Here is a 26,568-nt window from a genome sequence, read left to right as displayed (position 1 = left end):
AAAATAGGGGTGGGGAGTGAGTTTGTAGTATTTAATGTGTATTTGCGTGTGTGCATGCATGCATGTTTGTGTGACAGAAAGAGAGAGAGAAAGCGAGACAGAACGGGAGAGTGGGTGACAGAAAGAGAGGATATGGATCTACATGTGACTGTGAGCAAAGTCCTTAGACATTTGAAGCCTGATCTAGTCTACAGCTATGTCTATACAGCGCCCCCTCTCTCTCGCTCTCTCCCTCCCCCTCTTGTTGGGGAGAAGGTCACAGAAGGTGAGACATGTCTTCACTCAGCAGTTAGGATTTATTCTGCCTGGGCGTATTGAATTAATTCCCTCTCTCTAGTTCCACCGCGCGCACACATACATACAGTATATATACACACACTCAAAACAGACGGCCTCAGATTAGCCCTGCCCCTTTCCTGTGTCTCAGACAAAACAACTTTAACAGCCCCTCCAGCCCTCCGCTCCCTCCCACTCTTTCTCCCCCTCCCTCTTCAGGGGGATGGGTGGGGGTTCATTGGGAACTCTCTAAAACGTTCTCTCTCGACATGCAAAACTTGACTGTGGTACTGGCCACCATAATTCAGGCTTCAACTGTTAAACACAAGTTTCAGATGATTTTTTTTTAGCATCACCAATAACCAAACAGCCTCCCTTTGTAGTATCCCTTTGTTTCACTACTATAGCACCAGCCACATTAGCAAAACCTGGCTGTTAGCTAACACGTTTAGCGTTTACTATAAGTAGTGAGATCTCCAGCTGTCAGTAACTCTATAGTGTTAGCCTCAGTGAGTACAGTCTGCTTCCTAGTAACTTTGAAGCATTAGCCACCATTAGCAAGGCTTAAGTCACTGAAACCTCATAGCATCCGCATAAATTAGCAACTCCTCATTTGACTATTGCCCTGTAGCATTAGCCAACACTGTTTCCAGGAAAAGTCTATGAAAGAGTTTAGCATTTAGCTGTATCGAGGCAAAGTTTTATACATTCCATGTAGCCTATCGTCATTAAACATTTTTCATGTCTTTCAGTACAATACCTCCCACATGTGTTTGACAGCAAGTGCTTGACAGAAACCTGGGCCTAACTCTCAAAAGAGAAAACCAGGGCAACAGCTGCACGGACAAAGGTATTGAGAGGTTTCACAGTAGGCTACATATGATGTGGCATGACATACATAAGTTGTCTATGTATTTCTCAGTTTACTAAAGTGTAGTCAAATAATCGCCTCCTCATATCGCACAGTTGTCAAATTAAATCACACTGCAAGACTACGAGGTTTACGCTATTTTTTGCACTTTTCACAATGCTCTTGCACTATGAAAATGCTGCCCTAAGTCTTTGTCTGTGACGCTACATGTGCATTTGAGTAGATGACTTACATGATCAATCAGGGTTACGTGCATTGCTCAAGGGCACATCGGCCCATTTTTCACCTAGTCGGCTCTGGGATTCGAACCAGAGACATTTCGGTTACTGGCCCAATGCTCTTAACTGTGCTATAGGTTGCTCTCTGTATGCTATAGGTGACCCATCTGCAGGTGTCCATATACATGAATAAATACACAATATATCATTTATACTATAGACTTTGGACAATACTTTTCACTATGAAAATGTCTGTAGTATAAATTATATATTGAGTATTCATTAAATGTATATGGACACCTGCAGATGGGTCATCTATAGCACACAGAGAGACATGTAAGTAGTGCATGTGTACACCGTACAGACCTATATCACAAAGAAAGACTTGGGGCGATATTTTCATTGTGTCCCTCTCTTTTTACTACTGTATGACCCACTTGCAGGCGTCCGTCTAGGGTCCTCTGGATGGTAACACACTTGCTGGGGTGCACTCCGTTGGTGGTGATGGCGGTGATGAGCGAGTCCAGCTCGTCCTTCTTCTCCTTCAGCTTCTTCACCAGGCTCTCGATGGCGCGCTTGGCGAAGCCCTCATTCTCGCCGCCCTGCCGGTGGCACATGAGGCTGTGCACGATGCTCAGGCAGGCGTCATTGCTGCTGGGGGCGTTCACCGACATGATACTGCAGAGGGAGGGAGGAAGGAACGGAGAGGTCAGTGGTTGGCATAATGATGACCCTCAACATATGTCATAACGCTTGTCATAAAGGTTCAGGTGCATGCAAACTGACACTGTCTTGTCACTTGACATTCAGTTATGTTATGTTTATGACAACATTGTGATACTGTTATAGCATACAATTGAAAATAGTGTCCTACATAAGAACTTAATAACCCATTCATAACCCATACATACTGCATTCATGAGCACAGACATGAGTGCACACCATTAGCGCACACAGTCACACACACACACAAAAGGGAATGAAGTTGTGTATCAAGGCTTGTGCTTTTAGTTGTTACGACTTGCTTGTGTGTGTGTGTGTGTGTCATCATTCTTTCCTGGCATTGTTAGTCAGCTGATAACACTCAGTATCAACAAATGAATTTAAGCGTTCCAACTGGCTTCCCTCCATCTCTCCTCTAGAAAGAGTCCCAGGGTTACATTCAATAAAATATGCTTCTTCAATGTTGATTCTGATGCAGTGTCTTTGCTTACAAGCTGCTGCCCCTGCACAGGTTGCCATTGCCAACCCTCCCGGCTGGTCTCGACCAGAGTCTCCAGGAATTGGCCTTTATCTTGGAGTATAAAGCTATTTCGGGAGATTATAGTAATGTCGTTGACTGAGATGTGAAAAATGTTAAAAGGCTTCCTATGAATACACTTTTCATAATGCATTATAATCACATTTATAATATCTTATGAGCCACGGATAATGCACTCTTATGCACAAAATACATGCCAACAACTATAATCTCCCAGCCTGAGCTTGATCCAACTTGGCAACCCTAGCCTCGCCTGGAGGCACCTGCCTGTGAGGGGAATCTACCTGGTACTTTAAAATAGCCTGCCCCTAACCAATCTACAGTTTCATTTGACAAAAGTGGAAAACATGTTTGTGCTACTAGTGGAATGTGAATTGAATTAAATTGAGCCCCCCATACTCACTAATCAACATACCTCCACTACCAGGGTCGAGTTCAGAGGCACAAAACGAAAGAGAGAAAAAAAAACACTTCAAAACTGAGTGAAACAGGGTGGTACTATCTGCATTTATACTTCATATTACGTAAGACAATTTCTCTACTGTTAGGCCAATAACCCCAAAATGTCACTATTAGGAAATCCATGGCAAAACTGCAGCCTTGCTTTGTTAATACGTGCAAGAGCTAAAATAATTCTGCAATGACATAGCTATCATAACCTGTTAACATCTACGTGGCTAAGCTGACTGGAAGTGACTCCATGTTCTCCCTCCTCTCATTATCTTAATATCTGTCAGTTTGGAAACATCCTCGCACAACAACATGGCTCCAAGCTGTGGGAGAAAGTCACAGGCTTCCAGTGTGTGTGTGTGTGTGTGTGTGTGTGTGTACTCTCAGGAAATTCATTGACAGTTTCTTCAACATAGAACAGCCATAAAAAGACAAACTCAGTCACCATAACGTGAGTCACATCACAAAACAGCAAGTCCTACTTATATCAAGCGATGTGTGTCTTCGTTATTCAGGATATAGTGTATAGGCCAGGACCACTGAGTGGGTGGTGTAGTATAAAGCTTATCTAGAGCAGGATAGCATTCCTTTGATAGTTCTTTTTCAAAGCAGTCATAGGGAATGGTGCATGTCACCATCAAAAAGCCTGGTGTGTCTGTCCTCTTACACTGAACCAATCTGATAAATATCTAGGGGCCGGCGGTTATATTGGACTAAGCCAGTGTTACTGTGAAGTCAATGCTCCAATAGAGATGGAGAGTGATATTATGAAAAGAGAGGATTTGGGGGCTCTGTGCAAAGGGGAAAAGTCTCAGCTGATGAGAAAGCTACAACGGTTTACAGTAGGTCTAACGACTGTCGATCAACCTGTCCTCAGACCGACTATAAACCAAGCTTTAGACAGACTCTAAATCGTAAATCAAAATTCAAGAATTCAGACTTGAATCCATGCAACAGGTGACCAACAATAAGGGCATTCTGAAAGAAGAATGATAGCCTGGAGTAGAGATGTCATTCTGTGGGTAGATGATAGATTTGTACTAAACTAGGGCCTACCTCACAATTAATAGATATATAACTAGCAAATTATCACTTCAACAATTAATGAATGAATGATTGCAATTCTGTTCTGCACACTATTCCTGTAGGCCCACAGTACCCTCTCAGGGCTTCCCCCATTTTGAAGGTAATATTTTATTCAAATGTAATATTGTAATAACAACATGAGCACACGGTTAAGGTCCACTTATAGGCCTAAATGTATAACATGTTGCGGTTACATTTAATGTGCATCTTTAGACCCTAGTAGTGAAGCTATTATTACATAACAGTATTTCCTACACTACAGAGTCTGCTGTTATGTAGCAAGTAGTGAGCATTCTGCCCTTTCCCTCATAAAACAGCTGATGCTGCCAATAACATTACCGATCCAGCAATGCTCACAATATATAGGCCCCTACCGCTCAAATAAGATTTGCCAATTGAAGATGTACACTCACTGGACAGTCTATTAGCTACACCACCCCGTTCACAAAAATGGATCGCTCCTACAGACAATGAGTCATGTGGCTGTGGCTTGCTATATAATGCAGGCAGACAGGCATCCAGTTACTGTTTGATTGACCATTAGAACGAGCAAAACAAGTGACTTAAGCGGCTTTGAAAGTGGTATGATTGTCGGTCCAGTATCTCAGAAACGGACGCCGTCCTGGGCTTTTCACGCACGACAGTGTCTATCTAGGGTTTACCGAGAATGGTGAAAAAATTATAATAACAACCCAGTCAGCGGCAGTCCTGTGGGCGAAAACAGCTCGTTGACGAGAGAGGTCAAAGGAGAATGGCAATAATTGTGCAAGCTAACAGGCAGGCCGCAAACAGATAAATAACGGTGTAGTACAGTGGTGTGCAGAACGCACAACTCGTCGATCCTTGTCATGGATGGGCTATTGCAGCAAGCGACCACACCACGTTCCACTCCAATTATCTAAAAACAACAAGAAGCGGTTCCAGTGAGCACACGATCATCAACACTGGACAATTGAGAAGTGGAAAAACATTGGCTGGTCCGACGAATCCCGGTTGCTGTTGCGTCATGCTGATGACAGATCCAGGATTTGGCGTAAGCAGCATGAGTCCATGGCTTCATCCTGCCTAGTGTCAACGGTACAGGCTGTTGGCGGTGGTATACAGTTGTGGGGAATGTTTTCCTGGCACACGTTAGGTCCCTTGAGACCAATTGAGCAACGATTGAACGCCACAGCGCATCTGAACATTGTTGCTGACCAAACCCACTGGAGTATCATTGGGATAAAATGGAACGGGCTGTTGGCAGCATGAATGTACTGCCGTCCAATCTGCAGCAACTGTGTGATGCCATCACATCAGCATGGACCAACATCCCTGTGAAATGTGTGTGACACCTTGTAGAATTCATGCCCCAAATAATTTGTGCTGTTCTGGAGGCAAAGTGGGGGTCCAACCCGGTACTAGATGGGTGTACCTAATAAACTGGCAGGTGGATGTCTGTCAGTTTCTGCACGACTATAGGCTAATCTCAGGGAATGGAAAGGATCCTTGCATGACAAAAAACATATGCTACAACTAAAACACAGCATTGTTGGCGTGACCTTCTTGGCCGACCCTTATAATGCATTATTATAACTCATTCTGACCAATTTTCAAGCCATACATTCCCTTTACGAGGATCTTCCGCGGAGAAGCAAACACTGCCACACCATATTTGGTCATATCGCGTCACCAAGTCTAGGCTACAGTCAACATTTTAAGAAATCCCGGTAGGGATGATAAAAAGCTTGCAACGTCGTATCAATCTAATCATCCGAAAGCGGAAACTACAGTGTAACTCATTGCAGTGCTACATCTAGTAGCATCTTTGAATAGAACATTAGACGTTGGTAAAATAGAGGGCAAAATGTCATTTCAACTACCTTTCCGAAAAAACATCGACAGCGCAGACTACAGTCATGCAGCCAGTGAAATCACTGCTGGACCAAATCATTCGAAATAAAAGCAGCTAAAACAAGCATATCATAAAACCGAAGATAGACAGACACACTCCCCAGACATATGTCTGGTTGATAAAACTAGCGAGTAATCAAGCTATTTTGCCAGTCTGGTCCAGAAATCTCCTCCCCGGTCTCTTACTGTATTTGGTCTGCTTGGAGATTACAGAGCTCGCCTGACGAGAAACCGCATAATTTGATAAATTGACTATACTTACACGTCAACCAGAGTACTGAGGGATTAGGAGAGAAGTAGTGGTGAATGTGTTGCACTGAGGTAGCTAGTATTCCGAATTCCCTTCCTCCCCTCCTGGGCTATCTGTTTCTATCCCTGTCGATATCAGCCTCTCTGTCTCCGCTCGTGCATCCTGCTAGCTCCCCCAAACCTCTCCTCGCGCTCGGTACAATAACAAAAGAGAGTAGATATTTTGCGCTTGAGCGTCTCACCGAGCCCCAGCCAATGCGGCCTCCAGTCTCAAAGGGATGGCGGCTCTCAGCCAATAGTGATGCGGCTCTCACGGGAGAGCCCGGGCGGAGGTCTGTCTGGGTCGCGTCAAGATTGACATATCAACGCGACTGTTTTTTTTAAAGTGGCGCCGCAGAGATTACCACGCCCCTCTGCCTAACCCACTCACCCCCCTTCCCCGACTCCACTTCGTCCGTCCTACTAATGACTGGTGTTGTAGACTACTACAAATAGGCCTACACACCGCCCCAAGTTGGATGACTATTGTATTGTTTCTTAAATCCCGATTACTTTGCGCCACATTGGCCCTAATTTGTTAACCTTGTGATGAATAGGTAGTGATGAATAGGGCAATTAGTATTCAATTTAAAACACCTGTCTTCGGTAATACATTTGATCTACAGTGATACAATCCAGTCACACAACTCTATATAAAGGGGTGGGATAACTTTTTTCTGCCTAACTTTCGAAAACAACCCTGTTGTTCATAGATTCGAGCCCCCCTGCAGCTTTTCTCTAAATTACAATAGACAAACGAGTTAAGCATAAAAAACTACACAACAGTGAAACTCTAACTCTCCATTGAAAGTGCCATACATACCTGTCTGCACAAATTCTCTCCAAATTCATGTTCAGGGAAATTCAGGGATATTCAAGAAAATCCAGTTTGATCTGAAAAACACATCAAGGGTCAGTGTAAGATTTTTACTTTGTCTCAGCCTTTCCCTCCATCTCTTTCTCTCTAACTACCCCAACCTAAGACGACGCCACCATAAAACTCAAATTCAGCCGCCCTCACCCAATCCATTTTTATCAATTCCTCTTCCACAAGCCTTCCCCTCTTGACCTTTGCCCCACTCTCAAATCCCTCTCACGCATTCCCTCCTACTCCAGCTCAAACCCAACTGGGTCACCTTCAACCTACCTTCTCTCGTTACAAAACATTCAGTATTGACATAGGAGGCAGACATACTTTGCATTTTACCACTGATCCAATTATGCAGGAGCGCAATCCTTAAGAAGGTATTCAGGTGAAGGACTTTTTAAAAGAGAGGAAGAGCATTTCTAGCCCAGTCTTAGATTTGTTTGTGTCGCTTCATTCTCAGTAAACTGTAGACACTGTCATGCTTGAAAAGCCCAGGAGGGTGGCTGTTTCTGAGATACTGGATCATACCACAGTCCAAGTTGCTTAGGTCACTTGTTTTGCCCATTCTAACATTCAATTTAACAGTAACTGAATGCCTCAATGCCTGTCTGCCTGCTTTATATAGCAACCCAGACTCACTGTCTGTAGGAGCGATCCATATTCGTGAATGGGGTGGTGTACCTAATATACTGGCTGGTGAGTGTAGGTCAGAGCTGAGTTTCCTACAACGCTGTCTTTCTTGGCATGAAAACACATTTTAAATGATTTAAGTTCAGTATATCCACATAAACATAAGGTTTGTTTGTGAGAAAGATGGTGTTGGTTGAGAATTGTGATTAAAATTACAGAGCAGAAATTTGAATTACAGAGCAATCCCTCAAAATCACATTTTTCAAAGGCGTCCTTGAAGTTTACTATTAAAATGCTTGAAAACAGTTGCTAATAAGAATACTAACTTGCCACCATTCATCTTAAACTTTGATATTGATCTGTCATCTTGAACCAATAAAATGTGTTTGCGTAAAACTTCAGAGTAAATATTTGGCTACTGTAACACATTTCATTGTGTTGTCAGACCACTCCTCTGAAACACAAATAATGTTAAGGACTCTGATTGTCTATACACACACAATACGACAATGTCACGACAGTAGTACTAAGACCGTTTCCTTATACTAAAATGTTTACACTAACAGAGTATTTGCACAATTCATAATATAAAGGACCGGAAAATGGTAATGCTTCTGTTTTATTCAATTGCACCTACTAAGTACAGACGTTGTCACTAACATGTTGTTTTGTACTATTAGGTATTATTACTACACTGTCGGAGCACTTCGCTGCACATGCGATAACATCAGCCAAATATGTGTATGCAACCAAGAAAAAAGGTTTGACAAACCGTATGTGCATATCAGCTGCTGCTAGAAGCGTGAAACAGTGACGGCTGTTTCCAAACATTCCCTGCATCTTTTTTTCTGCACTATATTGTATTGCCGGGTCTAGTTACTGAGTCCATAGACAAAAAAAATACATCACCCTTCAGAGGAACCGGTTCTATCAACTGGGCATAGCTTTGGGCATAGCTTTGAATGGAATGAAGAGGCATCCATTCACATATTCTGGAAAGAGGTTCGTAAAAATCTGTACGCCCAAAGCATGTAAACTCATATTTCCTTGCATAACTTGAGGATAACCAGCCACCCATGGTTCTACACTTAATCCTATTTGAGTTGCGATGTCTGAACATATTAAATGCATTGTTTAATTAATTTTCATGACCTACGTGAAAAATAGTGTGACAAGTGATTGATTGGCAAACCTTAGTCAAACAGTGTCATGTGTTAAGGATGAACCATACCCTCCCGTGGCCATAGCAAAGCTGTACATATATGCAATGGTGAAAAGCATGACTTCAGATCGCTTTCAAATTATTTTTATTTGAAATTCGAATTTTAGATTGCACAATCTTAACATTGTATCAAGTTGTGTCCGTTTTTGAAGCAAAGCGCTCCTGATTCTAATTGCTTTCGTCTTATTGTAAATTAGTAATTTATGACTATACAAGATATGTACACGTTGATACAATAGCACAAAGCAGAGGTGAGGTCGGCGTTTCAGCAGGTAAAATGAGCATAGCCTTAGTCTCACTGCTGCAGTGGTACATCCCACCTGGGTGAAGCGTAGGCTTGGGCAATATACCGCATGCCGGGATATTTTGAAATACATATGGTATGCCACTGCTTATAAATATATATATAAGTTAACCATATAAGTTATAAATATAAATTAACCATCTATGATGTGCCAAATATATTATCGCCATCTCAGGGCTCCAGCTATGCAGCTAGATCAAGCTCCTTGGTTACAGCAAAGACAATCAATCCCTACTGGATCAAGATCCCTGCTATCTAATATTTGTTTTGTACTACAGCAAACTGTGAGTAGCCTTTTGAGATGGTTATTTGTCCTTGCAATTAGTTTATGTTCGCTTGTTAGCATTTAGCTAGCATGCGCTATGGGAATTCACTAGTAATTTGTTATAATTTGTTGGGACCCCAACACACATATATACACTTTTTACATTTGAAAATAAATAGCGCCCCTTGTACACACTGACGGTAATCCCGTATACCCCGGTATGGTACAGGAACGGTATGAAGGTATGAAAATCTGGATACCGCCCAACCCCAGTGGAAAGTTGAATGTGAAAACTTTATTAAGTCCAGGAGGTAGGCACACAAGTTGTGTTGTTTTCCAGGCTGAGGAGTGGGGCTGTGGTCATGGTTTACTAGGCGACCGAGGAGTGAACGCTCCAGAGGTCTCCAGCATGGTCTTTCGACGCGCCGTCTCCTTGGCGACGTTGTGATTGAGCCGTCGCAGCCGTTCCTAGAGAGGGAGAAAGAGTGAGTGAAATTCAAGTGAGCATTGAATGTTTAAAGTCAGTAGCTTGAAATTATATAGCACCTAAGCAGTGGCGACCTGTCATTCAGGGCCTGAGCCCCTCATTTTTAGCTAAAATAAAATAATTTTTTTGGGGCTTGCCTGGTTTGCATGTTATTTTGGCATTAATACGTGTCACATATCAATTTGCAAACAATGTGAAAAAATATATAATTTAGTTAATAAAGCTGCATACAAACATGGTCTCTTTTGTTTTCTTGAGTAAGGCAGCTCCAAAATGCAGGTGTTTCAGCCTAGCTCAGTGCTTTCTGTGGTGGTGGGGCAAGCCAGCAGAGAATATGGAGTGTTGCGCTGTGATTGGCTCAGTGTTCTGTCACTCATGGGGACACTAGGTCACCGCCAAGTCTAAGGGTGGACCTCGAAAATTCTAGCCCTTTGGGTGCTGCCATAGAGTTACATTAGAAGTGCCCATCCAAGAAGGCTGAAGGTCATTGGCCACAGATAAAATTACATCAAGTCACATATCTACAATAGCTTTGATTGGACTGTCAAAATCATACTTTCAAAATCTTAGCTAGCAGTCATCATGAATCAAGTCGACAATCTATTGGCAAATCCTTGTCATATGAAGAGAAATAATGAAGAGAAATTATAGATAAAACATATCGCTGCTCATCGGCTATTGGACATAAACATTACACAACAAGTTGGAAATCGTAAATTAAAAAATTTGTGGTTTGGAAGGAATCAGTGACCGTAGCTGTGTGGTCCCAAATTTGGGATTAAGGGGCTCTTTTCCAAGTTTAAAATGATTAACAACGGAACTGCGAAAACTTGACTTCAGTGAGTTTAAAACAACTGGGAAGTCTGGAATAAATCAGCTTTGACTGGAAAAATTCGTTTTGAACTGTCATCCAACTAGGAATTGTAAATCCGGCCTCTTTCTAGAGCTACGACCTGAAGATCAATGACATCATCATGATTTAACCTTGTTTCCCCCCCCCCCCCCCCCCGAGTTCCCAGTTGTTTTGAAAGCACAATAAATCCATAGAATGCCCGACTTGGGTGACAAAATTTGCCCACGAGAACCGCCCACCACCTTCCTGTTCAAGTGAGCACAGCACAAGGTGAGTCCAAAAATGTATTGTATGCTGCTGCATAAATGATGTAATATGCCAGGGAGATATGTATACTGTAGCTAAGAAAGTAATACTAAGTGTATGTTGTGTAGTAAGATGTTAGTAGCACATGTGCCTCACCCTAATAATTTGGTCTATTTACCCCTCTTAATTTTGCCTACTGTTCTGAATTGGTGGTGCACATGTAGCCAGCCTATAACCTGTTTTAGAGAAATGTAATCATTGAATATTGTAAGAGCTCTCATTGTCTGCTTATATGCCCCCTTTATTTATCCTACGGTTCTGACTTGGTGTACAGGGAGAACACTGTAAGAACGGCCCATGTTCTGAATTCTGTCGTTGTACATTTCAAAAGTGCAAAAAAAAATGTTATATTGACTACGTCCGTCCTAGCTCGCTCATTAATTTCTTAATCAAAATTACAGATTGCCTTTAATCCGCTTGTCGTCCCCTTATGCCATAGTTTGTAAATCTCAATTGTCATTAGAAACCACATTTGTTTAAGCAAGTCAGCCATATCAGTTATGTAAATGAGGCTGAATGAACTGTTTTGCTGCCAGAAAAGTCTCCGCTGATAGCCAGGTGTAGCAGTGGTAATGTGTTAGGACTGCTGTTGGGACATCTTTATGTAGGTTTGTGGGCACCGTTTGTCACCGTTATAGTGCAATTAATGTATTGTTTAGTGGCTTTGCTGGCATGCATCCCACTTTTAGTTTTTTCCCCCACCAAGATTTACATGATAATATCGCCACTGCACCTGAGTAGCTAGCAGAGCTGCATGAATGCAAAATGCACAGACAAAGCAGAATTGCCATGCCCATTGGAATTGAACAAATACACATTTCATCCACATATTTAATGTTTAGATAGACACATGGGATGAACACTAAGACAATGAATTGGACACAGTGACACATACAAATAGAGTGTTAGGTAAAATGACAGGAGTAAAAGAAGGCCCACAAAACAGCACAGGCAAATAAGAAAGAAAGCATCCAAGCTCTTGCTTTGAGCCACTGACCTGAGCATTCTGTAGTATGTTGTTGACCAGCACCACCCTGCGTCTTGCATTCAGCAGCTTTTTTACATAGGGGTCCAGGTCTAGCACCACCTTCTGGTGCTCATTAATCCTGCACAGCTCTAAAAATGAAGGGATGAGCTGAGGATGACTGACAAGCTGGTTTGGCAAACCATAAAGAAAATTGATAAGACAGCAGCCATTTTGGTAAGGTATTCAGGTCTCATACATGCCTTCAACTGTAGGATTGATTCTGTATATAATTAAACAACTTTTTTTATGATCTCATGAAAATCACAGGTTCTGAATAAAGGCTATACCTCTTTCGATTGAATTACCCCCAGGCAGCACATGAGCTTGTAGAAGCCTTACACGAGCTTCAAAATCTGTGGTTGTACTGGTCACATCACAGCAGCGTCTGCCTGTCTCACACAGCGGTTTTCATGGGCTTGGCTATGGGCTTTCTTTCACAGGGTCAAGTGCATTAACCTGGCACCACTCCACTTCCCTGTTCCCCGGGAAGGCATAATAAGCATGTAAAAGTAAATCATTTTACCTGTGGCTAGATTGTCTATGTGTTCTCGTAGTTCCACCTGGCTTTCCCTATAACAAGAAAACACAATAGCATTATTCATAGAGAAAAATAGTAAAGTAACAATCATTTCTACTACAACAGACAAAGAGTGGTTACAGCAGATTACATTGACATCTGTAGCATAGGCCTACTTGGGCTACAGCAAGTAACAAAGTAATGAGGAAAGGAGACATTCAGAATGTCCCTCCCTAAAAACACACCTCTTCAATACAAGTGACTTTTCGTAGCAGGTTAGGAGAGCATTTTCTCTAACCCTAACCCTTTTCCTAACCTTAACCTAATTATCCTAACCTGCTACGTAAGTTCTCTTAACTTGTTATGAAAAAGTTGTAGCTGAGCCACCAACACAGAGAATAGTGAGGCACTGGACACAGGAGGCAGACTCAATGCTGCAGGACTGTTTTTGAGTATACTGATTGAAATATGTTCAAAGATGAATCACCCAAGACTCATCCATCAACGTTAAGGAATATACATTGTCAGTCACAGGCTTCAATAGGAAATGTGTTGATGATGTTGTATCCGCAATAACAATCCGGACATACCCCAACCAAAATCCCTGGATGAAAGGAGATATCCGTACCATGCTGAGAGCCCGTACGGCAGCATTCAATGCCAGCAGAACGAACCCCAATGACTCGATGGCGTACAACATGCACAGGGCAAGCAGGTACGAGCTCCACAAATCCATTAGGGACGCAAAAAGACAACACAGACTCAAACTTCAAATGTATGTCCGACAACTCAGACTCACAAAGCATGTGGGAAGGATTATAGACTATCACGGACTAGAAAGGCAAATCCAGCTGTGTAGTGCCTCCCTCCCAGACGAGCTCAACACATTCTATACTCGCTTTGAGGCAGACAATACCGAGCCATTCAGGAAGACTCTCACTGGAGGACCAGGTGCTTTTGCTCTCTGATAAAACTCGAGGGAAAACTCACAAAGCCGCCGGTCCAGATGGCATCCCCGGCCGCTTCCTCAGAGTGTGTGCTGAAAAGCTGGCGGGAGTCTTCTCGGACATCTTCAACCTCTTCCTCTCCCAGGCTGTATTCCCCACCTGCTTCAAGGAGACCACCATCATCCCAGTGCCCAAGAAAAACAAGGCGACATGACTATCGCCCTGTCGCACTCACCCCGGTCATCATGAAGTGCTCCAAGGGGCTGATGATGGCCACATCAAGGCCAGCATGCCACGCACACTGGACCCACTCCAATTTGCCAACCGCTCCAACAGATCCACGGAAGATGCCATTTCCATCGCTATTCACACAGCTGTAACACATCTGGACAAGAGGAACACCTATGTGAGAATGCCGTTCAGTGACTACAGTTCAGCATTCAACACTATTGTTCCCTCCAAGCTCGACACAAAGCTCAGAGCCCTGGGTCTGGACACCACCCTCTGTAACTGGATCCTGGACTTCCTGACGGGCAGACCACAGGCTGTGAGGATTGGTAACAACACCTCCTCCACACTGACTCTTAACACAGGAGCCGCCCAGGGGTGTCTTCTCAGCCCTCTGCTGTACTCCTCTGCTGTACTCCTCTGCTGTACTCCTCTGCTGTACTCCTCTGCTGTACTCCTCTGCTGTACTCCTCTGCTGTACTCCTCTGCTGTACTCCTCTGCTGTACTCCATGTTCACCCACAACTGCGTGGCTTTGCATGACACCAACTCCATCAAGTTTGCTGACGACACCACGGTTGTAGGCCGGTGGTGGTAAGTGAACTGGTGCCAGGACAACAACCTCTCTCCCTCAACGTCAGCAAAACAAAGGATTTCATTGTTGACTTCAGGAAACAGAGGAGGGAGCATGCCCCAATCCACATGAACGGGACTGCAGTACAGAGAGTCAGCAGTTTTAAGTTCTTCTGCATCCACATCACTGAGGACTTGACATGGACCAACAACACCAACACTCTTGTCAAGAGGGCGCAACAGCGTCTCTACTTCCGAAGGCAGCTAAAGAAATTCAGCATGCCATCCCGGAATCTCTCCAAATACTACCAATGCACCCTCGAGAGCATCCTGACCGGTTGTATCATGGCCTGGTACAGGAATTGCTCCGTCGACGACCGCAAAGCCCTCCAGCGGGTGGTGAAGACGGCCCAGTACATCACTGGGACCATGCTCCCAACCATCCAGGACATTTACTCAAAACTGTGCCTGAGGAAGGCCTGCAGCATCATCAAGGACCCCACACACCCCAGCCACGAGCTGTTCACTCCCTTACCGTCAGGCGGACGGTATCGGAACATGAGGTCTGATACCAAAAGGCTCAGAGACAGTTCCTTTCTACAAGCCATTAGACTGCTGAACACTTGAACTGGACTGACCACCTGCTCTGATTCTCTGCACCTTAGCACACATGCACTCTATCACGCACACAGCCACACAACACAAATGTTACAACCAGACTCTTATTATAATTGCTAAATACTGTACAATTTAAACACTTGTCCCCAAATTCCCCCTTCCCCAAATATTGGAATATAAATTGTGCCTTCCTTTATTATACATATGCTCAAATCTTTTTCTATTCTACTGAGCCATTTCCTTTATGTTTGCATTCTTATATTTTATAATTTCTTATTGTTGTTGTATTTCGAGAAGGAACCTGCAAGTAATTGGAATTGTAACCCCCTGTAAAGACTGGGTTTAATTTATTATGTGTGGCAATACTCATGTCTGCGTTCTGGAACTGCCTGCGTCCCCGTACAGAACTGTCCATGTAAGATGTGGCGTGAAGTAGATTGGGCGGGAGTAGGACTGAGGTGATCTTGGGGAACAACGACACCGAAATGTATTGTTCAATTAGCTTTTTGTTTAATAGTCAGGGGCAGTATGAGTGTAGCCAGTTCCTTTTCACTCACTATTCTTGTTTAATTTTGTGGTTCACCGGATTGGTCATCATCCTCGAGGGGCAGTCGAACGACCTGCTGGCTAGCCAAGCTAGTCGGTACAGCTACCTAAGCAGCTAGCTACTCTACCAGCAGGATCCTATTGATCCTACCACTACATCATCACCGGCTTCCTGCAGTTGTGCAAGTTCTCTCTCGGCACCGATGGAGCTCCCCTGTTGTTTTTTCACCCGTTAAATCCTGTGGAGGGCTTGGCCCTCTCGTTGACGGATGCCGGCTATCTATGCTCCCTCTGTCCGGTTCCCATCTCTTCACTGGATGGATGGTAACTTGAATGTTTAACCCCTCTGTGTCCAAGAACAAGGGCCAAACTTATTCATATTATTTTCGGGGCGCCCCAAGGTTTTTATTGTATGTAAAACTTTTTTTTTTTAACTTTATCATCTACTGGCTTTTAGGTATATATTCTGGTACTAGTTTCAAACTAACTTCAGCATACTAGGGTTCTAGGTTTGGAAAGTAACTTTAGCTAATTTTACCCCGGGTTTAAGCTGTTTACAGGTTTTGATCCATATTTGTTATAGCCCATGTGGCTCATTTGGTAGAGCATGATTCTTGCAATACCAGGGTTGTGAGTTCAACTCCCACGGGGGACCAGTATGAAAATGTATGCACTCCCTACTGTAAGTCGCTCTGACTAAGAGTGTCTGCTAAATGACTAAAAAGTAAATATATATATATTAGTAATTTTTTTATGCAGCTTATTCAAATCATTTTCTCATTTTGAGGTTTTAATATTATACCAGTTTACAATTTCTCTCAGGGTTTTATTAGGTTCAGTATTATTCTGTGGTCCTCCGTGGCTCATTGTTCTTTGTGATAATTGCTATATCTTCAATTTTTTGTCATTCTAATTTATTTTTGACCATTATCTTTAGTTTGAATAAATTCTACTAACGTGGAGGAAAAAGGTTGTGTTTGTCACTGTGTGGGTGTATCATGTAATTTCCTAATAAGCTAATTATAACCTTTCACGTCTTATTGCTTATTAGGTGGAGGCACAGCATTACTCTATACATGGTACATATACAGTCTCATGGTATATCTTACCCCTGTATCATTCATGGGCATACTGACTCATGGTAATACACAGTGTCCTGTAGGCCTACTGGGTCTTTCTTTATTTTTACTATTTTCTACATTGTAGAACAATTGTGAAGACATCAACACTATGAAATAACACATATGGAATCATGTATGTTCTCTATAGTTATGTACTTGAAAATGTATCAATTCGGCACATTTGGGCGGACTTGCTTCACTGGATCAGTCTGACACTTTGCACATACACTGCTGCCACCTAGTGGCCAAAATCCAAATTGTGCCTAAACTGCAATATTATATTATGGCCTTTCAAAGATCATAAAAATATAAAACAAATGTTTTTTGTTTGTATGATCTTTTACCAGATCTAATGTCTTATTCGCCTACATTAATTTCACATTTCCACAAACTTCAAAGTGTTTCCTTTCAAATGGTATCAAGAATATGCATATCCTTCCTTCAGGTCCTGAGCTACAGGTATTTTAGGCAAACATTGAAAAAAAGGGTCAGATCCTTTAAAACATGAAGGTCAGTCAATGAGGAAAATTTTAAGAACGTTTCTTCAATTGCAGTCACAAAAACCATGAAGCACTATGATGAAACTGACTCTCATGAGGACCACCACAGGAAAGGAAGACCCAAAGTTACTTCTGCTGCAGGGGATAAATTCATTAGAGTTACCAGCCTCAGAAATTGCAGCCCAATGAAATGCTTCACAGAGTTCATGTAACTGACACATCTCAACATCAACTGTTCAGAGGAGACTGTGTGAATCAAGCCTTCATGGCCAAACTGATGAAAATAAACAACTACTAAATTACACCAACAAGAAGAAGACTTGCTTTGGCCAAGAAACAAGAGAAATGGACATTAGACCAGCGGAAATCTGTCCTTCAGTCTGATGAGTCCAAATTTGAGCTTTTTTGTTCCAACCGCTGTGTCTTTGTGAGACATGGAGTAGGTGAACGGATGATCTCTGCATGTGTGGTTCCCACCGTGAAGCATGGAGGAGGAGGTGTGATGGTGCTTTGCTGGTGACACTGTCTCATTTATTTAGATTTCAAGGCACACTTAACCAGCATGGCTACCACAGCATTCTGCAGCGATATCCCATCTGGTTTGCACTTAGTGGGACTATCATTTGTTTTCTACAGGACAATGACCCAACACCCCTCCAGGCTGTGTAAGGGCTATTTGACCAAGGAGAATGATGGAGTGCTGCATCAGATGACCTGGCCTCCACAATCACCCTACCTCAACCCAATTGAGTTGGTTTGGGATGAGTTGGAACACAGGGTGAGGGAAAAGCAGCCAACAAGTGCTCAGCATATGTGGGAACTCCTTCAAGACCGTTGGAAAAGCATTCCAGGTGAAGCTGGTTGAGCTAATGCCAAGCGTGTGCAAAGCTGTCATCAAGGCAAAGGGTGGCTACTTTGAAGAATCTAAAATATATTTTGATTTCTTTAACACTTTTTTGGTTACTACATGATTCCATACATGTTATTTCATAGTTTTGATCTCTTCACTATTACAACGTAGAAAATAGTAAAAAAAAAAAAAAAACTCTGGAATGAGTAGGTGTTTCCAAACTTACTGGTACACACACACATTATATATATATATATATATATATATATATATATATATATATATATATATATGCCCACCCTGATATAACCCAGGTATTCTCTCTCTATCAGTACGTGCTTAGTTAAAGTCATAACAAAGCTGCCTGAAGAAAGAGTGGTCACATAAGCATTTTGTTGGCTGGTGTATACCATGTGTATCCCGTACATACAAATAATAAAACTTTAAACTATATCGATGCGGAACGTTTTTAGGAATCTCTGTCCCTGATAACTAACGCTGTATTCACGTGCTAGTCGGAACTAGGAAACTCTGACTTGCTAACTGGTTGTAGTTATAGAGCTTACTAGCTTGTAGTTCTAAAACCCAGAATGAGTTACCTCTGGTTCGTTCAACCATCCATATGGAAAATATAATGGAGAAATAATAGGGTTTTGGAATAAATGCATTTTGTTCTATGAGGTAACAGTCAGTTAGCATGACCTTTATGAATAATGAAGCCTTTATGTGCTTAATGTGTTTTTTTATTACATTTTTTTTTTAAAGGTGGCGTTAGCTGTTGAAGATTATCATAGAACAAAAACGTATAAGATCTAAGCCGTTTTAGCACAGACTTTATTTTTGGCGTTTATCCAAAAACGCCATTCATTTTCTCCATAGGCATTGTCCAACACACCATGGCGGAGTTAATGCCTACAAAAAGACGACATTGTTATTTCTCTACACGTGCTGCGTTCAACCATTAGCTAGTAGGACATTTCCGAATTCCTAGTTCCGACTGGCATATGAACGCGACATTACTAGGGATGAGAAAGGGCTGCATCGCGGAACTGTCATGACTATGGGGTTAGCTTATTTCCGCGTTCAAAACAACTGGGAACTCGGGCCTCTTTCTAGAACACATACATTTAAACATAAAGATCACCCACGTCATGATTTGACCATGTTTTTTGGTGTTCCCAGTTGTCTTGAACGCATCATATTTGATAGCAAGCTAGCTAGCTGTGAATGGAGCGGTATCTAGCGAGCACATTTGAAGTCGAAGCACATATATTGCTACTAGCTACCCACCTCACTGAGTGTACATGAAGATCAAGCTGCTGGACAGCTGGTTTTAAGAGGTCAAGCAGTCCTTCTGCAATTGCATCTTTCCCGGACGGTGTCTCAGCCACAGCTAGAGCGGCAGCCATTTCTCTTCCAGAAACAGTGACAACAACAAACGTAAACCACTCCAGGAAGTAACTATGTGACGTAGCTATAAAACCTCTCCATTTTCCGTCAGTTAGCACCATTTTGTAAGGAAGGGAGCTAGGGAGAACAGGCTGTTCTCAGTTTTAAATAAATAAATAATAATCATCAAATAACGTTACTGTTTTAGTCACTGTAGCTAGCTAGGATAGTTCGTATTTTAATAGTATCCGAAAGAGCAAGGCGAAAGAAAACATCAAGTGAGAAGTGGATCCAGATCTTTCGATTGCAACTAGCTTAGCTGCTAGCTAACTCGTAACTGATTCATCGCTCAAGTTAACGAAGATAACTCGTACAGCTAGTAGTTAGCTTGCTAGCCAAGTGAAACGAGTATTGACAATAAAAGCACCGATCAAAGTAAGTTTCTACCAATCGTCTACTGAACTTGTTTCAGATAATGTTTACTTAAAAAAAATAGTTTATAGCTAGTTAACGTTATTTACGTTGACTAAAATTCAGACTCGTTAGGGACGCCAGCCCAACGTTAGCTCACACTGCAGGTTCCTTTTTTTGTTGTTGCTTACAGGCTGCTTATAGCTAGTTAATTAACTACAGCGACTAGTTACTATAGTTTTTGTAGATGTCCCGTCTCGTTTGTCATTTAAAAGCAGTGAAGTCAACGCATGTGATACATTTCATTTCTTATTAACTGGACGTGTAACGTTACGTTGTGCCTGCAATGTCCACGATATGTTTATTTCGAGCCCGTGGCGTGGCCCTTTCGTGTATTTTCTTAATTAAAATGATGCATCCAATTATTGGTTAATGCTAACTAACTAGTTGGATACCACAACTAGCCAACGCTAGCGATCTACTAACTAAGGTAACCATTTTGCCAGCTAAATATAATTAATTATTATACAACTAGTTAGTTATGCACAGATGAAATGGCCAACACGGGTGTATTTCCATCTCCTTACTTGTGAAGTTTTTCTAACCAGTCCCCTCTCCCCCTCCCTTTACACCCTCCCCTGGCACATCCCAATTTGATCTATCCCTCCCTCTCTTGTCTGTTGCTTGTTCCAAGGAGTTCCAGTGAAGTCAAAATGAGTGCTCCCTCCTCCCAAAAAGTTGTGCTGAAAAGCACCACCAAGCAGTCCCTGAATGAGCGGTGAGACGCGCTACGCACCCTGACAGCACTAAGCGAGGCGAAGGGCGAAACAGTGGTACAGACGGCCCTAGTGTGCTCTACTACGGAAGGCCACTGTTGGGGACCAGACATGGACGCTAGGCTGCCCGGGGCCGACGTGTGCGCCGCTCACTCAAAATGCATGCCGTATTCAGCATTTGCTGACAAAAAGTTTAACAAACAGAGTTTGGAGTGCAAACATGGTGCTCCGGGTCAACCTTTTGTGTGAGCAGCGCACACTTAGACCCAAGGAGAGAGGGTAACGGTGATGCTTGGTAAGGCGACTGCCCTAGAATGGGCACAGGCCGCACTCCTGATATGCCCGGGCACTCCTCTCTGTGTGTCACACAACCCAAAATATACTGTACGTATGGGAGAGGAGAGACCAAACCAATGAAAAGGGGAGGGTGCGCCAAAGCACCCTCCTGCTCCTCTCCCACCCTCTCTACACACACAACTCTCTCTCAACTAAATGACTGTTTGTTTAGCCATTTGTCTCCTCTTCCTCTCTTTGCTACCACTTTAATTTTCAGTTCTCTGTGCTCTGAAGTCTTTCTATAAGACTAGGTGCCCAGTCCTAGCCCGGACGTGACCAACCCCACCCCCCGCCTTCTATTCTCTCTCCCCCCTTCTATTCTCACATGTGTGGCGTGAGCACAAGGCACGGTCCGGGCTGTAAGTGGCTGGGTTGCCAGATACCCCTCCAGTCCTGGGCCTCCAAACTCCGCCAGGCATTTTTCGCAGGCGGATGACATCAAAACAAGGTGGCGGGAGGCCTGTAAGTGGCAATCACTCTCCTCTCTTGACATCCTCTTTCTGCTCTCTCCATTTTCTCTCCTGCCTTTCTCATTCTTGTCTTCCAATCTGTCCCTTCTGTTCCAGTGTTTCTTCTACTGCCTTTTCATCCATCTTTCTACTTTCTTTTACTTTAACCTAAAATGTGCTGAATTGCTTCCAAAAGACATTTTGGGTTGTCAAATACTTAACAATGAGAGAGAGAAACAAAGAGAGTGAGGTGCCAACAAGTGGGGCATTCATAACACACACCACAGCTCCTGTGGCCGTGTCCATGGTATGAGAAATGACTTGATTTGGAACCCTCCCTCCCCCTCCGTATCCTCTCTTTCCCTCCTCTTCCCCCTTCTGTCCCGCTCCCCCTCCCCTCCAAAGCTTCACTACCATGCTGAAGAACAAGGCGCCGACAGCGGTGAGTGTGCGAGCCACCATGCAGCAGCAACACATGGCCAGCGCCCGGAACCGCCGCCTCGCCCAGCAGATGGAGAACAGACCCTCTGTGCAGGCCGCCCTGCACCACAAGCAGGTGAGATAACGTGCTCCATCTCATTTAGTCTTTCTGCAATTCCTCACCTTACTCGAGGAAAGAGAAAGAAACAAATGGGGAGACATCTGAAGCACTAAACGGGTGAGAAGGAGAGAGGAATGGGACACCGGAAACAGGCCATGTTCTATGTAAGTGTAAGATGGGGAACGGGAAAAAGGCTTTACACTTGAAATCACAATATATTAGGAACTTGAAATGCTTGACGCAGACCTAGTTAAGAGAGGGGACCGTAGAGCAAAGATTAATATACAGATCACATAAATGCTGAGTGCTTCACCACCTCCCTATCCCTGCCACTTGGTATCAATCTTCCACCTAACCCTCCCAGAGCCTGAAGCAACGCCTGGGGAAGAGCAACATCCAGGCCAGGCTGGGCCGGCCCATCGGGGCCTTGATGCGGGGGGGTGCTGGAGGCCGGGGATTTTCCATTGGAGGGATGCGGGGGATGACCAGAGGAAGTCTGCGAGGCCGCGGCAGAGGAGGAGTCCTGAGGGGAGCTATGGCTCTGAGAGGTGAGCATTTGGTCCCACAGCAAAGCTTACTTGGATTGATATTGTGGTACTATGTTAGACCTGAAAATGTTGGCTTCATAAATTGTTGAAAGACTACGACAAGAACGTTTTCTCTGAAATGTTCTACCCTGGGGCTGGAATATACTTTCCACAGCTTTTATGTAGGCCTTGTACTTTTTTTGCATAGGGGAAAGGCACATTTAGTTATTTTAAGGGGTGACTTTATCTGTAAACTAGCTTGACCAAATGCCCTCTGCTGAGTTGAATGGAATACCCCAGCTGTCTGTCCAGGTGGAGCTGTCAATCAAAGTATGGCTTCACCCCCTCGTTTACTATCATTCCCTCAACCTGAGGGAATGTGGCTTTCAATCATGTAACTCCACTCCCCATAAACCCCCCGCTGTCCTGATTGGCCCGGCATCTTGGCAACTGTTGTGCTACTGAACATGTGGTGACGGATCTAACAGCTGCACTGTCCCTACTTATCCACACAGTCCACACCCATTTCTACACACTCCTGGTGGAGGGGATTGATTTTAGAAACCATTTAGAATAAAACATTTACAAAATGACGGTAATACTTCAAGTGAAATTAATTTAAATAATCCTGATGTCTACACGTTGGCTTTAAATTTGTGTTTAGAATGTAATGGTGCAGATAGAAAATGTGCACTGCCGTCGCATATCTGTTGCATACAGAGCATAACTGCCATTCCGTGATTTTTTTTTTATATATATTTTTTTTAAACCAATCTTGGTCATAGCATTTGAAGTTATATTAGTGCATTTACAGTCTTGCTAATTGTTATTCCGTCAGAATACCTCATGCCTAGCTAGAACGGAAGTAGGTGATTCGAGAGAATACATGGGCAAACACCTCGACCCTGTCTGTCAAGGCTAACTTAAAACAAGATGGAGTACAGTTGCGTAACCACGATTTTTTTCCCCCCTCATAGAATTTGAATATTTTAGCTGTTTTAGTTAGGTGTGGCGGAGATGGGGGGTGAATGATAAGCTTGTAGAAGGTTTTTGTATTCACTTGACAACTTTGTTCTTAAACTGAAATGTGATAGTTCAATTCCTAAATGATAAGTTATCAACCTTCAGCTAAGTCGCTAGTTAACTGTTTTTTTTATTACATCCTGTGTCGTGATAGGGAATCGCCTTGCCCCAGGCATGGGCCAGATGCGTGGCAGAGGGGGTCCAGGCCGGGTGGCCCACCGTAGGGGGATGCGTCAGAGAGGAGGGTTTGCTGGTCGTGGAGGTGCCTTCGGAAGAGGAGCTGGAAGAGGAGTGGGAGCCAGGGGTATGGAGCTGGATTTTGAGTTGGGATTAATTAAATCTGTATATTGACATGTCATAATCTACCTCAAGTTTCTTGTTTACATGAACACTTGTGCAGCAGCCATTTTGTTAACACATTGTGATTCTATCGTAGTTTGGTTGGCGTTGTTGACCATCTCTCTGCCTCCAGGACGAGGCGGTCTGCGTGGGCGTGGTGGCTTTGCCGGTAGGGGTGGTGGCCGCGGTCGTGGGGGGACAAGAGGAGGCCGGGGCAGGGGAGGTGGCCCAGGGATGACCCGCGAGCAGCTGGACAATCAGCTTGACGCCTACATGTCCAAGACCAAGGGCAACCTGGACGCTGAGCTGGACGCGTACATGGCCCAGGCTGACCCAGAGGGCATGGAGTGAACCTGGACCTCCACCACAAGAGAGCAGGGACTCCTTCAACAGACCCCTTAGTGAGACAGTACTGATAACATGGTGACATGGAGAGAAGCTTGTATAGTGCTATTACTCCACACAAACGTAATGATAAACGCACATACGTAAACCCTGAGTGCACTGTCTCACACTACATGGCTAAAATTTTAGATGTGATCACAACCTCGGGCTGAAATAGGAAACCTGCTTACTCACCGACACATGCATACAAACTCACTCTAAAATGTTGGGCCTATGAAGAGAACTGTTTGAAATGGATTGTTTCCCTGAATCTGGATTTGACCATTCTATCGGTATCAGTGCAACGTAGACACACCTGCAGTTTTAAACCCTTTTTCTGTATGTGCAAGTGTGCATGAAGAATGCAAATATCTTAAACGTGAATGGACGACACTGACCAAACTAGAGACTTGAAGAACCAATATTATCAATGTTCCTGAAAGGCCTGCTTTTTGGACCAGAATCTGTTTTGATGCTGAATTGGACTGTTACTGAACTTTGCGTCTATGTCCAAATTCTTAAAAGTGCTTCGTTTTTAGGGTATGAACCATGCCCCCCCCCCCCCCCCCCAGCGCCATAATCATGTCCAACTAGCATCCACTTATCATATTTCTTAAACCTATTTTTTTACTACCATGTTTTTGTTAGGATTTGTATTTAGCAATGGATGCTCCTTTTATTGTTTTAGCAGTAATGTACATCGACTTGACTCTCGTGTAAAAAAAAAAAAAAATCTAAAGAAAATGACCAGGGGAATTCTAGAGAAATCATTTCGTGTTTTTCTCCAATTTAATGCCTCCAACTTCACTTAAGCTTTGCTTCTGGTGACTTGAAGTATGTTGATGTCTTCAGTTGAAATTCCCCTAAAAGAATTTTATGGATGCTAGACATACCAAATAAGCAACTACACAAGGAGGTGCAAAATATTTCCATCAAGTTGCAAACGAGTGAGTGGTCTTCCCTCCTGGTGTTAATTGTATACATTTTGAAATGGTCTTTAAGCTGTGGTTGTTGTACACAACACTCCAATGAAGTGAGTGAAAAATATTTTCAGATTGTGTCCATCTGGATGAAACTATCAACTCCAATTTCTATGTAATTCCCTCTCCTACCTGGTTAATGTCATAGAAAAGAGAATAAACTTTATATTGTCATCTTCTCTTAACATAGTTGTTGTTGTTTGAGTACTGGTTCCATCATGTATTCTCTCAAGACTAATCCACTTGGCGTTTGGCTAAATCACCGTATACACTCACCACCCCTTCATGAAAATGGATCGCTCCTACAGCGAGTGTGGTATCATCGTTGGTGCAAGCCGCACTAGATCCAGTATCTCAAACCAACGCCCTCCTGTGCCTTATACACATGACAGTAGAGGGTTTACCAAGAATGGTGCGACAAACATCTAGTCAGCGACAGTCCTGTAGGCGAAAACACCTTATTGATGAAAGAGGTCGAAGGAGAATGCCAAGAATCGTGCAAGCTGACAGGCGGGCCACAAACACACACAACATCAATGTCTTTGATATGTTAAGACTTTACCATAAGTTTCTCCGTAGTAATTGTAATCACTCTAGTACAACTGCATTATAGTTGCAATTAGCATTTTTTGGTTCTTGAGGAACACAGTCCCTATTCACTTGTGTAATTAAAATGGCTGAACTCATAGCTTAATCACAAAGCAATTACTATGTATACTGAACAAAAATATAAATGCAACATGCAACAATTTCAAAGATTTTACTGAGTTACAGTTCATATAAGGAAATCAGTCAATTGGAATAAATTCATTAGGCCCTAATCACATGACTGAGAATACAGATATGCATCTGTTAGTCACAGATACTTTAAAAAAGTGAAGCGGTGTGAAAACCAGTCAGTATCTGGTATGACCATTTGCCTCATGCAGCGTGACACATCTCCTTCGCATAGATTTGGTTGTGGGACAATGGTTGTGGAATGTTGTCCCAGTCCTTTTCAATGGCTGTGTGAAGGTGCTGGATATTGTCAGGAACTGCAACACACTGTCACACATTGTCAATCCAGAGCATCCCAAACATGTTCAATGGGTGACATGTCTGGTGAGTAAGTATTTTCATTTTCCAGGAATTGTGTAGAGATCCTTACATGGGGCCGTGGATTATCATGATGAAACATGGGGTGATGGCGGCAGATGAATGGCACAACAA

General features: G+C 43.2%; 3 protein-coding genes across 6 annotated transcripts in view; 1 reads left to right on the top strand and 2 right to left on the bottom strand.

Annotated features, from left to right (window-relative positions):
- LOC106569881 (SMAD family member 4) overlaps positions 1 to 8,985 on the bottom strand; it is a 37,902-nt gene extending 28,917 nt beyond the window's left edge. For 2 of the 3 annotated variants that reach the window (XM_014141592.3, XM_082961187.1), the window contains exons 1-2: positions 7,167 to 8,985; positions 1,803 to 2,043 (exon numbers count right to left, since the gene is read on the bottom strand). In XM_014141592.3, coding sequence (XP_013997067.1) covers positions 1,803 to 2,043; positions 7,167 to 7,195 — 270 coding nt within the window. In that variant the 5' untranslated portion in view covers positions 7,196 to 8,985. Of the gene's footprint in view, positions 1 to 1,802; positions 2,044 to 6,317; positions 6,668 to 7,166 lie in introns of those variants that run through there. The other variant, XM_082961186.1, reaches the window with a different exon arrangement.
- A 146-nt stretch (positions 8,986 to 9,131) lies between these two features.
- LOC106569889 (SNARE-associated protein Snapin) lies at positions 9,132 to 19,715 on the bottom strand. Its single transcript, XM_014141604.3, has 4 exons — positions 19,495 to 19,715; positions 12,829 to 12,875; positions 12,276 to 12,394; positions 9,132 to 10,100 (listed from the first exon to the last, which is right to left on the bottom strand). The coding sequence occupies exons 1-4, from the start codon at positions 19,713 to 19,715 to the stop codon at positions 9,993 to 9,995; spliced, it is 495 nt and encodes a 164-aa protein (XP_013997079.1). The 3' UTR covers positions 9,132 to 9,992.
- LOC106569886 (chromatin target of PRMT1 protein) lies at positions 19,712 to 25,544 on the top strand. 2 transcript variants are annotated; one of them, XM_045694717.2, is made up of 6 exons: positions 19,712 to 20,028; positions 20,699 to 21,075; positions 21,971 to 22,121; positions 22,471 to 22,654; positions 23,811 to 23,960; positions 24,129 to 25,544. In XM_045694717.2, exons 3-6 carry the CDS (start codon positions 21,981 to 21,983, stop codon positions 24,344 to 24,346), a joined length of 693 nt encoding a protein of 230 aa, XP_045550673.2. In that variant the 5' UTR covers positions 19,712 to 20,028; positions 20,699 to 21,075; positions 21,971 to 21,980; the 3' UTR covers positions 24,347 to 25,544. The 2 variants fall into 2 exon arrangements, with proteins under 2 accessions (XP_045550673.2, XP_013997076.2); XM_014141601.3 differs by having other exon boundaries at positions 19,713 to 20,028; positions 20,699 to 20,782.
- The last annotated feature ends 1,024 nt before the right edge of the window (positions 25,545 to 26,568 follow it).

This window comes from Salmo salar, chromosome 14 (assembly GCF_965601325.2).
Source record: "Salmo salar chromosome 14, fSalSal1, whole genome shotgun sequence".
NCBI classification, from domain to species: Eukaryota; Metazoa; Chordata; class Actinopteri; order Salmoniformes; family Salmonidae; genus Salmo; species Salmo salar.
This window is presented reverse-complemented; position numbering and strand designations above follow the sequence as displayed.